General features: G+C 40.5%; 1 protein-coding gene across 10 annotated transcripts in view; it reads left to right on the top strand.

The window, feature by feature from the left end:
- ANKRD44 (ankyrin repeat domain 44) overlaps positions 1-16432 on the top strand; it is a 138166-nt gene that overhangs the window by 69367 nt on the left and 52367 nt on the right. For all 10 annotated transcript variants that reach the window (XR_010610642.1, XM_065669975.1, XM_065669971.1 and 7 more), the window contains exons 3-6: positions 2425-2503; positions 8671-8741; positions 12580-12780; positions 14315-14402. Coding sequence is in view for 9 of the 10 variants with exons in the window: in XM_065669975.1 (XP_065526047.1) it covers positions 2425-2503; positions 8671-8741; positions 12580-12780; positions 14315-14402 (439 nt within the window). In the remaining variant the exon portion in view is untranslated. The remainder of the gene's footprint in view (positions 1-2424; positions 2504-8670; positions 8742-12579; positions 12781-14314; positions 14403-16432) is intronic.

Below are 16432 nucleotides of genomic sequence, written 5' to 3'. Positions count from 1 at the left end.
AGGACGCAAGGAGTGTGGTTGGGCAGATAGGCTCCTGTTCCTCTGTTTCTGTGTCAGCCCTGTACAGAGAGTAAACAGGAACTTGAGGATGTTCCTCCACTGAGTTGCTCAACTGCATGCTCAGCTGCAGGCACTGTGTGTGGACTTCTCCCTGCCAAACTGAAAACGTTGCCTGCAGGGCTCTTTCATGTGTTTTTAGTTTTCTATACCACACTCTGGGTTTTGTCACTGGCTAGTTCATGTGAGGGTGAATTCTTACTTGTGTCTCATTGTGATAAATGGAGGAACTTCAGGGTGGTTTTTTTCTCTTGCAGAAGTTAAATTCAGTTGTGTGGCTAAGCCTAACTTTTTCTGAAGACTGGATTCTCACTAAATTTGATAGGATTTTACATCAGTTTTAAGAAGTGAAAGCAGACAGTACTTTTCAGAGCGTTGCTCCTGCTACAGGAAGATAAAAATGCAACTTTTCTGCGTATGTTCTTTCCTCCCTCAGATATCAAATGTCCATCAGATTTACAGTTTAGTATACAACATTGCTTATAATCAATAAAGCACTGAATACCTTTGGGTCCTTGATACAGAAAATTGCTTGGTCTTGTATCATTAGCATTCAGCTTCAAAGTACTCTGTTCTGTTGCTAAACTTGGCTGTGTTGCAAGAAGCTGCTGCAAATTTATCAGTGATAGGTACAATAGCTGTTACAAATACTACATTGTGCTAAAGACAGATTCATGCCCTCAAATGAACAAGCTAAGAAAATGAAATAAAACTGATTCTATTTGGGTACAAATGTTTGACCAGTCTTTGCGTATTTTTTCCTATGGATAGCCTTAGGATATGTAATATGAAGCAATACTTATGAAAGGTCTCATATGCACTTATGCAGCCTATAAAAGCTAGTCCACGGTGAATTATGTTTTAGGAGCTGAGCAGATGAGAGAATCCAGCTTATGATTTTGGTTCCTGTGTGGACACTGCTGAATGGACGCTGCTTAATATTGTTCTAATATGCCTACTATGTGAAGAGATGAAGTAAGGCATCTTTCCCTCTGACCTGTAACAACCAGGGTGTCATGTAATCTGTCTTTTAAGTGTTCTACGTCTATGCTCAATCTGGAAGATCAAAACCCACTGCAGCAGAATTTGAGGGCTATATACATTGTGTATGGTTGAAAAAACCATACAAATACAACATTTAAACATAACTTATTCTGGTGACCAGTGGCTCTGTGCCTCACAGTGCTGGAAAACAGTTTTCAGCATTCACATTACAATTGGCTCTGCTGCACTGATTTGTCCACATTTATAGCATACTTCGAAGGCGGTCCAAAAGAGCTTGTGATTGACCTCCTGGGCATGTTAAAAGTCGTATTTTATTTTACAGTCTCAGAGTTATGTTTCAGGGAGAGAGTGAAAATACCAGCAGGGTTTATGTGCTGGTAGCATTTTCAGGAAGTGGTGAATCTGCTACCAGTTTACAGAATTTAATGCTGGTAGGCTGTGATTTGGGAAGTTTGATTGATAAGTCTCCTAGAACTTACTTTATATTAATGAGAAACTGAAAAGAAATACATTTAGCAGCAGAAAATGTGGGTCAAATAGTATGATTAGCAGTATTAGTAGTTGTTGCCCATATTACAATGTTTAGCAGTTTCTTTTAAAGGCCTGTGTTCTGGAATCATCTGACTAAAGCAGTAAAAGAAAGGTGGGTTTTTTCTGTGTTTGTAAACACTGCATTTACACCTCTTGAAGGCAGAAAATTGTGAACATGTGACTCCCTAAGGCTGAAAATTACAGAATAAAAGTAGGTGTATTTCAGAAGGTATATATATGATTATTAACAATTTTAAGTTTAAAGACACAGATCTGACTGGTAATATTTTCTTTATTTGTGTTCCATTTGGGACTGCTGTAGACAACTAGGTACAAGAACCTTTGTAGACTTAAGGGGGTTGCATCTTGTCTTTATGTGTGGTTTCAAACCATTCTCCAGAGATATTCTTCTGATGAGTCCGATGTTATTTTTACTAGTGCAAACTGCATTGCAAAGTCTGATGTCCAAAAGCATCTGAATTATGTCACTGCAATACTTACAGTGGAAAATCTTTCCAAAAGAGACCCAAGGATGATGTCTTTCCTCATTTTAGATTTGATTTTATCTACCTCTAATTGGGATATCAGAGTAAAGACAATGTCTCTGAAAGGTCTGGTGGAACCAAGTGATAAAAAAGTCAAGGTTTATTGGGAGGAAATGTGTCGTCCAGGCCATGAACTTTGTTCTTGCAATAGTTGAGGTTGCATTTCTAATTGTACACAGAAATACACATAGAAAAATAAACACGATCTATGCATCCATTGCTCTTTAGCACTAACGCTTGCAGTTATTGATCATGTTTTGTAACTGTACAATCTATGGTTTTGTAGGATGCTGAGAAACGAACTCCTCTTCATGTTGCATCATTCCTGGGAGATGCAGACATCATCGAGCTTCTCATTTTGTCAGGTAAGGTAGTACCCCTCACTGTTATTAACTGGTAAAGTAGCTAATCACAAAGCTGCAAGGAAGACCCAGCAAGGCATACGAGTGAGCTTTGGCCAGTGTCTGCTTCTGAGTTTCATAGAGCTGGTTGCAGTTGTTGCAGGCTTAGAAAATACCTTTAAATGTGGTGATGCAGTTATAAAACATGCATTGTGACTGAGGGGAATTTGTAAACAAAGCAACTAGGTTTTTGAAACGTCTAAACATTCAAACTGACAGTATTTGTGGCTTGCTGAAGTACGCATTTGAAATGCAGGCTCATGTCCTGGAATACAAGCCAAGAATTCCTCTTAAGCAAAAATTATTATGGAATGATAGCAAAAAAGTTATGAATGAGTTTGAATCAATTGTAAGTGGTATTTACATTAGAAATGCGGGTCTAAGAGATGGGAAGCTGATTTGGAGAATAGAAACTGTTCACTAGGAGGTATCTAAACAAAAAATCAAACAATGTTTCCAGAGTGTTGTAGTGACAAAAAAAAAAAATCAAAATACGTCAGAACAAAGCGTAAAGCAGACACCCCTCAAGAAGTACACACGAGTCATGGCAAAGTCCTGGATGTGCTTGCAGGTTTTTTCTACACAGGAGAATTGTAAGGCTAAAGTTATGGGTGTTTTAGAACATGGGATTGAAAGGAACCTTATAGTACAAATATCTAACCCCTTGACATCAGCCTCGCTATGTGATTGGTTTCACAAATTATCAGACTACTTCTTCAAATATTGCTTTTCTTTTTCCTTTCTTATTTAGAAAGTTATTTCAGAACTGTCAGTCCAGTGATTGAGGCACCTTCTCATTTTCAACCTCCAACCCTAGAATAATTCAGGCTGGGAGGCATTTTTAGAGGTTACCTGATCCAGCCCCCTGCTTGGAGCACCAGCCAGTTTCCAAGGTTGAGCAGCTGCTAATGGGCACATGCAAGCCACACAAGGTTATTTCTTAGGGTTACCAGCCTATGCACACCTGGAGAAGGCAGAAAATGAGAATTCAGTTTGCTGTAGCTATGCATTTTGTACATTTTTGGGGGCATTTTGAGTTGTCTGAGTGCTTAATGAGGGTAACTAATTGGACAGACATCACACATCAGATCTTTCTGCTCTAACTCTGATGCCAGCAGAGTGATTTAAATGCACAGGTTATGCTTGGGTGGGTTTTCAGTATGCTAAATGCAAACATGATGTTCTTCACTGGTAGGTAAGAGTTAATAAACTTAATCTGGGCATGTGTTCTTGCAGTGTGTATGTGATGCTTGTCATACACTGTTGTTCCACTGTGGTGTCAGAAGATTGCAGGAGCAATGTCTTTTTTCAGGTGTTGCAAGTTACAGCACATAAAGGAAAAGGTGAAGCCATTCTGCCCACTTCTTAATAGAATCCCAATAGCATAAAACATGTCATTGTGAACATTCTTGGGTTTTTTTTTACATTCCTGATGAGGGAGTGAGTGTTCTTCTGGGACACTTAGCTCCAGCATCTCACTGACAAAGTGTCGTCCACAGACTGTAGGGTTTGTCTGGTTAACAATGGTTAAAATGCAGAGAATGTATCTTGGGGGTATTTTAGATATCAAGGTGAGTGTATAAGAGTGACAGAGCACTGGAACAGGTTGCCCAGGGGGGTTGTGGAGTCTCCTACACTGGAGATATTCAAGGCCCGCCTGGACAAGTTCCTGTGTGATGTACTGTAGGTTACCCTGCTCTTGCAGGGGGGTTGGACTAGATGATCTTTTTAGGTCCCTTCCAACCCTTGGGATTCTGTGATTCTGTGATTCTGTGATTCTGAGTGTGAAAAACTTATAATGTGGGCTTCTAAAAATCGGACTTTGCCAATGGAACTGTGCTGGGGTTCAGTGTGCAGGGACTGTCTGGATCTTCAACAACTAGCTCAGCTTGAGTCAAAATTAATCCTGTGTTGTATATTCTACTTATTCATTGTCCTTTAATCTCTGAAGTATCATTACTCATGATGAGCCTGAGTACTTGTATCCAAGAGCAGGTTTGGAGGAGCAGATTTATAAGTTATTATAAACACCTCTTTGTTACTGTGATCTCTTCATGAGCTAGGCTCCAAAGACAACTGAAGCATCTTCCCTTTGCTTCATCTCTTCATTCAGTAAGCTGTATTAGTAAAAGGTTATCAAAAGGGATTAACCTGATCATAAAATAATTCCATAAGTAGAAAACTTTGTTTTCAAAGAGAGAAAGCACATAAATGCTTTCTGTTGGAACCAGTAATATTCTCAGCATGAGAAGTTAGGAGGAGTAGCAATCCATTGCATTTTGTAGAGGGCTCAGGAGAGAAATTAAATGAAATATGCACATTCTGAGATTTGTGGCCCATGAACGGGTGGCAGCACAAATAAATGTAGTGTCTAATGAGTGAAACTTCTTCCCAGGTGGTTGAAGACAGACCAGAAATGGTTTTCTAGGTAGTCAGTGAAATGGATTCAGTTTGGGATTGGAAGAGAGTGTCAGATCACTGGTATGAATCACCCCAGCCCATTAAACGTCGGAGCTAGGTAGATTTACACCACCTCAAAGGTCTGATCCATAATCATATGGTTCAAACTGGGCAATTGTGCTGTGTGGTTTGTTTTTCTAGGCTGTATGAGAGGAGGAAGCTTTGGGTACTCCTCCTTCACCTCCTTTTTGTCAAGAAGGAGAAAGGCGAGGGCAACCATCTCACATAAATGAAGCTCCGTATGATGACACAGTTGTGGATGTGCAAGAACTGTCAGAGCAAATACAAGTTCCATTCTCATTTGTGTTGGTGCCTTTACCCCCCCTGGGCTTTCAGCTGATGCCCAAGGGCATAATGTTTGAGCTCTGTTCCTTACCCCTTGTTCCTTACCAAGGAGATTTAGACTGTAGAATCTAGATTTATTACAGACCTGTGGCTTTGGCAGATGTCCTGGATGGAAAATTGTACTTTGGTTGGGATAAAGAGATGTTAACTTTATTCCTGAAAGCCAACATCAGGTTGTTTATTTTGGATCTCAGAAGAACAGAGGCAATTTCAGATTTATTTCCTCTTTTGGCAGAAAAATTCGAGAGTGAAGGATGGCAAAGATTATAAAACAGCCATATTAAAGAAAAGTGGATTACAGAAAGTTTCCGCTCTGTTGATCTTATCTGTAACATTATATGTTATGTTGTCTACTTCAACCTCGCAGAGCAAATCCAACAGCTAAGCCTTTCCTTCAGTCCCAAGGGTGCGAGCTCTCCCAAGGGCAGAGACTAGAAAATGGGGCTGAGAAAAGGCTTTACTCTGGATTGAGTTCTTCCTAAGTGGATATTTTATGGGGTGGGTGGGTGCTGTGCCACCTGAAAGGATGTTAAAGGAAATCTTTAAAGCAGCTTATCTTTCCAAGGAAGATTGTGCTATGAAGGACAACATATACACCAATTTGAGTGTGTTAGCAGCCCTCTTTGTCCTTATAAATACACAGATTAATTCATGGAATATTGTGGGAAGTGCCCTGAAACATGCTTAAAGTACTTGGTCTGGGGTGAAGAGAGGGACACTGAATTGCTGGGTGACTTCGATGAAGTGTTGTGGTATGGATTTGAAGATTGAAGCTTCTGATTTTTGGACACAGCTCATTTTAGGTGTTTTAGCATGTTTGAGGACTTAGAGTTGGATTTCTGTTGTTATTCCGTGCTTTCAAAGAGCCGTCCCCGAGCTGTCATAGGAAGGACACTCAAGTTCTTGAAGTGTAGAGAGCACCTTTGAACACATGAGCATTGCTCCCCAGGTGCCTCCTTTAACATGGCAGATATTTTCTGTCCCTGAAGGACTGTATCAGTGCTAGTGAAGGTTTTTCACTGTCATTAACTGTTGTGTGCAAGGAACTGCTGGGAACCAAAAAGCTGCATTTTGGCGTTTTACAACGTCTTTTCAGCAGATGAGCACCTCAGTAAATGGACAACAGCAGCTCCTATATCAGGTGACAGCTGAGTTGTGCAGCTTGTTAAAAACAGAAATCACAAATATATTCAACCAATGCATTGAATCAGAGATGTGGGAGCAATTTCAGTTTGCCACATAAAGAGCCCCAAAGCACAGAGAGGTAAAGGGATGCAGAAAACAGGCGAGGAAGAAAAGGCTGACAGCATGCTGTGTATTATTTTATTTACACATGTATTGTTTTGCTGTTCTCTTGGCAAATATTTCACTTTCTCAAAGGGTAAGTGGATCAGTGAAAAGCATGAATAGATGCTGATGGAGACACTTCCCTGGGCTTTCTGATCATCTTCATGCTCACCAGTGCCACTGGAGATGTGGAACACTGAAGAATGATGTTTGTCACACTTTGCTACTCCACACATAAGCCTTTCTGATTTGCAGCCATCTGCTTGTAGGAGTTGGTGAATGGGTAGAAATAAACCAAAAGAAACCTTAGTTAAGAACATAAGGCAAAACCCCAAGGCAAGTACAAAGTAAATTTCTAAACCTGAAAAGAGGCATTTGGTGGCAATCATTAGGAATTAATCCATACAATTTGCATCCCTAAGACCTCTACCAGGCCAAATCAGCTTTGGCGTCCTGTCAGCTTCCTGATGGTGAATGTTATTGTCTTCCAGTGCCTCTAGAGCCTCGGGCAGTGTAGGCAAAGGGCAGGATACTAATGTACATTGACCATAATGTCCTTCTCATAAAGACAAAATAAGCTAACAGCTTCCTTGCTTAGGCAGATTCATTAGAAAACTCTTTGAAACTTGTCTTTTCTAAAGGGTGTTTTTCCAGAGGGCAGGTTGTACCACCAGGTACCAGGTTCTGAGGTGAGTTCAGAGGATTGCCTCTAATTGTTGCAGTAATTAGGAAAGTGACTTTCTTTTCCTTGCAGCCAAAAAATTATATCCCAACTTGTGGAAATACGAAAGAACTTGTTTCTTCTCTGGATGTCTAGCGCAATTCCCAGTAACCACTGTGATTCACAGGCAAGCCCCTTAATATTCCTGAGAAACAGCTCTTGGAAAGTATTTCTGATTCAGAGAGTGCGATTTATTAATTACAGGCTTTTGTATGCACTCAAGTTATGGTGCAAAATGAAGCTTAAGAATCCCTTTGTTCATAAAGTTCAGATGCTCATCCAGGCTATGTACGTGACGCTGGTGCTTTTCTAAATGTTTTCTGCATGTGCTAGTCTTCTCAGACTAGTACTGCTACCTGCAGACCAGAGGGGTACAGTGTTTGCAGGTTGAGCTCTTTTTAAAATCAGTTTCTCTAGTCGTGTTTACAAGATTTCCTTCCTGGGGCATCACATCAGTGAGCAGCTTTAATATTTCTTTTACAGAAATCTGCTGTATCGCACAAATGTGCAGCATCTTTTTGTTTTTGTCTGCAGTCAGCCAGAATTACTGTAGTTGTTAAATATTCTTCCTTTACCCTTTTTCCTGGCAAGCCACCCCCATCCTGTCTTTGTCAGTGTGCACATTAGCACTGAACCACACAGGAGGCAAATGGGTAGCATCCTTCATCCATCTTCTTCTGATGTTTGCTGAATAACACAGGCAGAAGCTGTGGGAGTAAGTGCCCAGTTTCCTCCTCAGCCTGAGCATTTCCTTGTCCTGTTTTCTCAACCCCAGCAAGATTTGTGAATCAGGGAAGCAGTTGTATCTATCAGTGGTCTGCCTCATTGATCTGGAAACAAGAGGCTGTTGTTCCCTTCATTCTGTCTGCAAACAGCAGCAGTCCTCTGAGCAAAGGGTTGCTTTTTTTTTTCTCCCCAACTGTAAAAAGTGTATATACATAGAGATACATGTACATACATGCATATGTAATTGGTTGGAACTAGATGATCTTGAGGTCCTTTCCAACCCTAACTATTATATGATTCTATGATTCTGTGTAATCTCCTACAACTAATCTTGCTTCTCTTGTGTCCTGTAAACAAAGCTGTTCCTGATAATAGTCTGACCTATCCAGTTCCTTTCTTTCTGAATCACACTTCAGCTCCTATCTATGCAGGATCTGGAAACACATTTCTAAAGTGAACAGGGTGCCAGGAGAGTCATGGGGAGTGCTGAGAGTACCACAAACAGCTCAGCTCTTGTTACTAGGAAACAGTTGGGCAAGGCGCTTGGTGTTGCACCCAAGGCATGGATGTAACCTCTGCTGTTTACTTGCAGGCGCTCGTGTTAATGCCAAGGACAATATGTGGCTGACTCCTCTCCATCGGGCAGTTGCTTCAAGAAGTGAAGTGAGTAAGATTTGGTTACCCTGCTTTTGCACATAAACTACATGCTGGGGGAAAAAATAAACCTTTGAGAGCTGTAGTAAATAGCATGGTGACACACTCAGGGAAGCATTTGCAGTGTGCACAGCCTTTAGCATTGCAGCTGGAGGCCAGCATTTACATTTAGTTATAGCTGCTTTTAAGCCTAAATGTGGTTGATTTTCACCTTGTGGAATGCTTTATATTACCATAGCAAGTCATACTGAGCAACCGTCAGCTGGAGTGGGTGACCAGGGCAGAAATGGGATAGAGTCTGCAGGGGCTGCATCATCTTTAAGTCTAGAAATAGAGGAATAAATCCATATGGATGTGTGCATGCTATATGTGTGCCAGGAGGGAGTGGGATATGTATGTGATCCAACACGTATTACCACATAGTTTGTTTTGGTTAATTGCATTTCCAGGCATCCATTAGGTTTTCTGTTAATGCATTTGATTCATGCATAAAGAAGGGTTAGCCCATATTTCTTCTACTTGACAACTAGAGGTTTTCTGGCGTCATGTTGTACTTCTTCCATTGCTCTCTCAAAAAGGAGCAGCAGTAAGTATCAGGAATGCAGTTCAGGCATGACTGTTCTCAACTGCACCATTATTCTTGGCTTTCCATTTTGGACCTCCCTGTATACTTTTATCCTCCTAATACTTGGTTAACAGTGAGCCCAACTGCAAACCAAATTGGCTGCTGGGGATGAGGGGAGGAGTTGTAAAAGAGACAGAGGGTGGCTATCTTCCAGAGATTGATGGACTCGAATCACCTCTGTAACAGTCCCAGCGCTTGCCAAGCCTGGAGGCAGGAATCCTGGGCTCGCTTCTGAACTCGGGCATTGTTTGGCTGCTGGCTGAGGTTCCCAGCTGCTGGCACCCACTGAAAGCCTCTGAAAGGAATATCTGATAGAGTATGAATGCTGTAATGAGGCAAAATACAAAAGCCATGTTGGAAAACAAAGGCCAGGCTCAAACCTTAAAACACAGCCACAATATTTCTGATGCGGGAATTGCACTGTGCTTGGTTTCTTTTTTTTTGGATGTGTCAGAGTATGTGATTTTCATTGTCAGTGACAGTTGTAACAGAAAATGTATGTCTTTCTGTGGGTTTGTTCTCATCTTTAACTCTTTGTCAGCTGAAGGCCAATTGCACAATGAGAAACTGCCTTTCATTGTGCCAGCAGTTCTGTACCTCAAAGTGAGTACCCAAGTACAACAGAGAAGCAGCAGGGGAAGCCACCAGCCTTTGATGCCTTTTCATGGTCTGCTATGTGTTTTATAAACACACACAGCTTTCTTCTCCTGGTCTTTTTTCCTTGTTATTTGTATGATGATTGCTACTTTTGGTAATAACTTTGAAACAAGACTCAGCATTGCAGGGTCTTTCAGTGCTGCTTTTACTTTACTACACAAACTAACAAATGTGCAGCTTCAGTGTAATAGGGTGAAACTGATAGTGATAGTAGTCAATAGCAGTAGGTGAATTCATAGTTCACATTGATAGTAGAAGAGGTATTCATGATCCAGAAGTTGACCGGTAGCGCTCAGAGTAGTTTTTGAAGTGCCTGTCAGCACAGTTGCTTGGTTACCTACAAGCTTTAAGCTTTATTATCAGTCTCTTACTACAAAACTTTCTTACTACAAAGGATTCAGAAGCCGTCTCCTTGCACTTTTTTATAGGTTTATTAAAAGCGTGAGCCCATTTTTACTTAAAACTTAATGAGTTTTCAAGTGGGCTTTAAGTATTTCAAATGTTTATTTACAAATCAGCAACCCTCAGGTGTGTGTGTAGGATTGTTAATGGATGTAGCAGCTTTCAGCCTTATGTGCTTTGAAGAGATTTCACTCTGATAAGTCGGGATAGCTGTTAGAGACTTACACCATAGCTGTGGACTGCTTGCACTTTTAGATATGCTAATAAAAAGGGATAGCTCATGCTTTCACAAGCAATAAAATTAAAACTTCTTCGTAAGGACTTTAACATTTTGATCCCAAATCTGATGGAGCAGTGAATATGTAGAAGTAAACAAAAATGTGTAAATGGTTGCTGGTTTTTTTAAGTCTAATTTTTAGATTATACTTTCTACTCCTTACTATTTACTTCTAAAAAGTCTCTAACTTTTTAGATTTCCTGCATTAAGAGCCAAAGTGCATGAATTTTCCTGCTGACTTCATGTCCCAGCTGAGCAGGTCTCCAGTGAATTACATGACTTTAAAAACAGTAGACCTGTAGTTAAAAACCAAAATCCTTTTGGGACATCAACAGTGACAAGTCATTATTGGTGGTGTAAGAGATGCAGTGTTGCTAACTGAACAAATCTGTTAGAGGACAGTTTGAGAGATGGCTGTAGAAAATGAAATTGCTGAGATCAGTTGAGTTTAAAGGACTAAAACCCCTAGTAATGGATGTACTGTTGTTACAGACTGCAGGCACTCTCCTGGGCCATTCAGGATACTAAAGTGCTATATAAACACACTATATGTATTTGTCATTCATTAAGATTTTGGCTGGGCTTTCCAGAAAACTTTTCAGTTTATGGCAAAAGAATAAGGTGCTATGTAGGACTAGGGCTCTCCCCTGCTCAATCACAACTTACCAGCTGTGAGTAGTAATTAGCAGACAAGGCTACTTGAATGCTGCTGTGTCCCAGTGGTTCTTTTGTATTCTGTTTGTGGGGGAAAAAGGAAGAAACAAAATGTAGTTTTGAGAGAGACTTGTTTTTCCATCTGACTTGCTCAAAGGCAGATGCATGAATAGAACCAGAAAAGAACTAATTGTGAGTTCTCCAGTGAGACAGCCTCTCAAGAGAAAACAGGACATTTTCTCACTGGGAAATATTCACTTTTAAACTAAAAATTAACTTTAAAAGATGTTTTTTGGTCTCAGGCTGACAGAATGGATATTGCAGTGGAGACCCTTGGCCTGTGCATAGCCCTCAGGGAGGGAAGGAATGCTAATGCTAACTTGGGGACACTAGCATCTACGCTTGCCTGTGATTCTCATGTTTTTGCAGAGCTAAAATCTTGTTTTCACATATTCTGTTTTATTTTCTCCTTTTTCCTGTTTATAAATAAAACTTACAGCAATTGGCTGTGATTTTACTGTCCAAAATCATGTGCTTTTTATTTTGTAAACAATCTCTGTAACAGTGAGTTCAAATAAGTACATTTATTTCTTCAGTGAGGGCACGATTATGACAGTGGAGGTACTGAAGGCTAACCAACTGAACAGGCTGGGCTCTCTGCATAGGCAGCTTTGTACATCTGAAAACCAAGTTGGGAAAGTTTGATTATGAGGACACTGCTTTAAATGAGAGCAGAGGTGGTATGCCCTCTGGCATTTGAATCAGCAGTACCATTTCACTAGCCTGGAAGGTTGTTTTGGTAACTGTTCTTTTACCCTCCTCCTGGCCATGTCTGATATGCATAAATAATATGCGTAGGTAGTATGATTGAGCTGTTGAGAAGGTGTTCTGTGTATTTATTCAAACTGCTTTGCAATAGACTCGTAGAATGATTTGGGCTGGAAGGGACCTTAAAGATCATCCAGTTCCAACCCTCTGCCATGGGCAGGGACACTTTCCACTAGACCAGGTTGCTCCAAGCCCCTTCCAACCTGACATTGAATATTTCCAGGGACAGGGCATCTACAACTTCTCTGGGCAGCCCGTTCCATTGTGTCACCACCCTCATAGTAAAGAATTTCTTCCTAATGTCTGATCTAAATCTCCCCTCTTTCAGTTTTAAACCATTGCTCCTTGTCCTGTCACTACACGCCCTTGTAAAAAGCATCGGTATAACTGTGTTGCCATTGCAGGAAGCAGTGCAAGTATTGATTAAGCACTCGGCTGACGTCAATGCTCGGGACAAGAACTGGCAGACACCATTGCATGTGGCAGCTGCAAACAAGGCAGTGAAGTGTGCGGAAGTCATCATCCCCATGCTGAGCAGTGTCAATGTCTCTGACCGAGGCGGGCGGACAGCACTGCACCATGCGGCACTGAATGGCCACATTGAGGTGAGTTGTTTGAGAGAGTAATTGATCAGTTGATTTCCCAGTTCGAACAGTTCACCTGCTGTGGCTGGGTCTAGACTGAGCCCCATATCCCTGATCCTGGCATTCAACTGCTATGCAAACTGTGGAACAGATTTCCTACCTGCCGAAGTGAGTCAGTGACTGGAAAGTACCTGTGCAGAGCCAGCACACAAGTGAGGTGTGCATGTAGACTTGCAGAGCTGGCTGTGCCACAGGCTGGCAACTCAAGTGTGTCCTTTGCTTTTTTGAGCTTGACTGCCTATGAACATGAGTGGCAGAATAACAAGGGAAAGCCAGTGGATTCATTTCATACTGAAGAAGTGTTCAGCTACATGAACTCCAGTCAGTCTGCTTTTCTAATTAGTCTTCTGAAATATGTGCTTCTGGGTTTTCTACTTACCTTATACAAGGAAAGCCTTCCAGCCTAATTACTGTTTATACATGAAAAAAACCCAAATTTTTGTCAATAAAGCCCCTGTGTAAAGGGTTTTGCTAATGTCTTTAGGTCCAGGTGCAAGGATCCTATATGTCAGTTCCACACCTGAATGGAATATGGAATAAAAACTCTTAGACTTGACCAGTAGGCTACAGTCAACAAAAGTTGATCAGTTCTACTGTAACTAAAAAAAGGAAGAGGAATGTAAAAATTATAAAATGTAAAAATTGTAAAATTATGATGGTATCTGGCCTTTGAAATACTGCAGTGTAGGAAAGAGATAGTAAAGCTTGAGTCTAACCATCATAATCTAGAGCTCCTGAGCTTTTGGATAGAGTGTATCAGAAATGTTAACTGAATGTATGCTGTTATTGGCCTATCTCTGTGGCAAAGCAGTGCACAAGAGGAATATAATCACCTAGCTCTGTAATTAATTATTTTAGAATGTTTTGCTGAAAAAGACAGTTGTTGAATGTGTTTTCCATTTGATTCCCTTCTTTTTTCCCCCTGATTTTTCTTATGTTTAATGCTGGATGATTGGGAATGGGAAGGCAGCATTTCACCTTCTACCAACGCTGTCTTAAAGGCCAGTGTCATGTGAAGCAGACTGGTGCCTGTCCACACCACCATGGCACGTGGGAATTTAATAAAAATCACCATGGCATGGCAAGACATAGGAATTCCTTGTTGAAAGATCATGCGGATTTTAGGGTTTGTCACCTCATGGTCTGGAGGAATCTTGTCCTAATCCACAAGATAACCACTGAAATTGGTTTTAGGAGCAGTGTTTCTCTTCCAGGCCTGCTTAACTTACAGGTTGTTTGCCAAGCTGAATTTGAAGCACACTGGTGTAGGAGCACCCTGCATGCTCTCAGCCCCCTCTCTGCACACAGAACTCATCTGAGTTACTTGTCACCATCGCCAGTCCCTGTCATTAATGTACTTGGCTTTGTACAGTATTTGTGTAATTCACAGATTAATCATTCAAAACCAGGATTTTGTGATCCCAACTCTATTGCTAGAATTATTTGTTATAAACTGGTTAATCTACAGGATTGGTTTACTTGTTGTTACTTCTAGATGGTGAACTTGCTCTTAGCTAAGGGTGCAAACATCAATGCTTTTGACAAAAAGGACAGAAGAGCTCTTCACTGGGCAGCGTACATGGGTAAGGCTTGCACTGTTGCTCCTTCTTTTTAATTTCCTGTTCACAAATCAACAACATGTTTTAAAATGGACAAGAGCAGACCTGGCCATGGGAAATGAGTGTTATATTTACCCTGAAGAGGGAAGGGTTCAGCTGGTCTAAATACACACTGTCCGTTTATGGTTCTACAGCTGGTGAGGACTTGGCTGTGATTTCCTTTCTAACACGGTTAATTATGGTCTTTTTGTGTTGCTTTTTTCATTTTGGGCTTTTTATCCTGACTCGAATTCCAGCCTGAGACATGTTTGGGCTTGAAAAAATACGTTATATTTGTTATATTTGTTTCAGGTTTTGATAAAAATTACTTTATAGAAAATGCAGATAAATCCAATCATAAATTTTGCTGTTTATCTATGTTTATAAGTAGCTAAGTTATGATATTGTAGGAGGTGCTTCACAGGCTTTCTTCCTGTTAGGAACAAATTGTTGTCTTTTATTCCAGAAGGGACAAGAACAACTGATCTGTCTATTCAAAACATCAGTGATGTTACCAGATATTCCTTAATTAAATCAATTGACCTTTTCTTTCAAGTTAAAGGAGACTTTATTACAGTGGGGTATTATAATTTAAAAATACCAGAACAAGGTTGCCTGTGATAGCGGTCACGCTTGTCCAGGAGCTTTTGTTGGCCAGGCAGTATATTCCAGATAATAATTGGTGAGGTGCTGTGTGCCCTCAGCCAGCAACTCTTTCATCTGACCTGTCAAATCTTGATGTTAATCTTGGCACTTTTGGAAATGAGACAATAGGAGATTTCAAACTGTGGGAAAAGCGTATTATGCATTTTTTTGATGTACAAAGACACATGGAGGGACTCTTGCCAATGAATATGGTATGGCTTTTGAGCTAGCAAGCTTTGAACTTCACTCTGTAGAGGCGAAAGGACTTACATTGTGCTGTGCAATACCACGTCTCTTTTGCTCCTAATTATTTTCACTAATGCATAATGTACCTTTCAAAATATTTAGATAACATTTAAGGCCTAAATTAGCAATGTTATTTAGGAGTCTGTGGTGTAATTTGGACAGAATTTAGATAATGAGGCCCAAGCATCTTATCCGCGTGTAGTTTCTTGAATCCTTAAATATCTTCAGGCACTTCAGACTTTGTCCATAAGGTTTCCTCGGTCCTGCACATGACCAGAACTGCCTGTCAGTAAAGTGCTGTACAACTCAGATGGTGCACAACTTTATGTGCTGTTTGCTATAATAGATGTTTAATTCTAAGACAACTTTGCTTCAACGTGATGCAATAAGGACTATTCCTCAGTTAGCCTTGATTTAATATTCGTGGTTAGGGCACTATCATGGAAAGCAGGCAAGTTGGTTTGGAAGAGGAAGAAGCTGGAGATACTGGTGGGCTGTAAGTTGCATTTTGAGATACTTAGGTCTTCCCCTACATTCTGTAAGGATATCTTAAGCCAGTGGTAGGCATTTCACTCCTGAAGATAGATGTCCCATCGATCTGGCAGTCAGCTCTCAATCTCTGTGACGTTGAGGCTATTGGAGTTACTTTAGTTTGCAAACTGAATATGTGTGTACAGACTGAGTTTAGATTCAAACATTTTTAGATCTATATTCAGGATTTTTTGCACAGTTTTGTGTTAATGGTACAGTTTTGAAGAGTCAAAAACCTGATCTAAAGATCAGTGGATCCAGTAGAAAATCTTGTGTTTGTATTGGTAGGCTTTGGATCAAATGCTGCATCCCTTGAAATTTAGCTTTTCATGTCCTCAGTGGTGCTAGAAAAGAGGAGATACCTTCATTTGTATCATTTATTAAAGTTATTTTGTTTTGCTATTGAAAACCAACAAGTGTTAGAAGTTATGTTTGCGGATGACATCAACAGGATGCTGTTTTGCATGGTCATGCTCCTGTGCGCACTGTTCTTTCTGTAACAGGGAGAATAAACTTCAAATTGTTATTTTTAGAGAAATAAATAGGAAAGAGGTGTGGTTTTGTTCTTTTAATGACTGGAAAACTAATGCAGG

This window comes from Lathamus discolor, chromosome 3 (genome assembly GCF_037157495.1).
Source record: "Lathamus discolor isolate bLatDis1 chromosome 3, bLatDis1.hap1, whole genome shotgun sequence".
In the NCBI taxonomy this organism is placed as follows: domain Eukaryota; kingdom Metazoa; phylum Chordata; class Aves; order Psittaciformes; family Psittacidae; genus Lathamus; species Lathamus discolor.
Note: the sequence above shows the minus strand (reverse complement) of the source record. Positions and strands in the feature narration are given on the sequence as shown.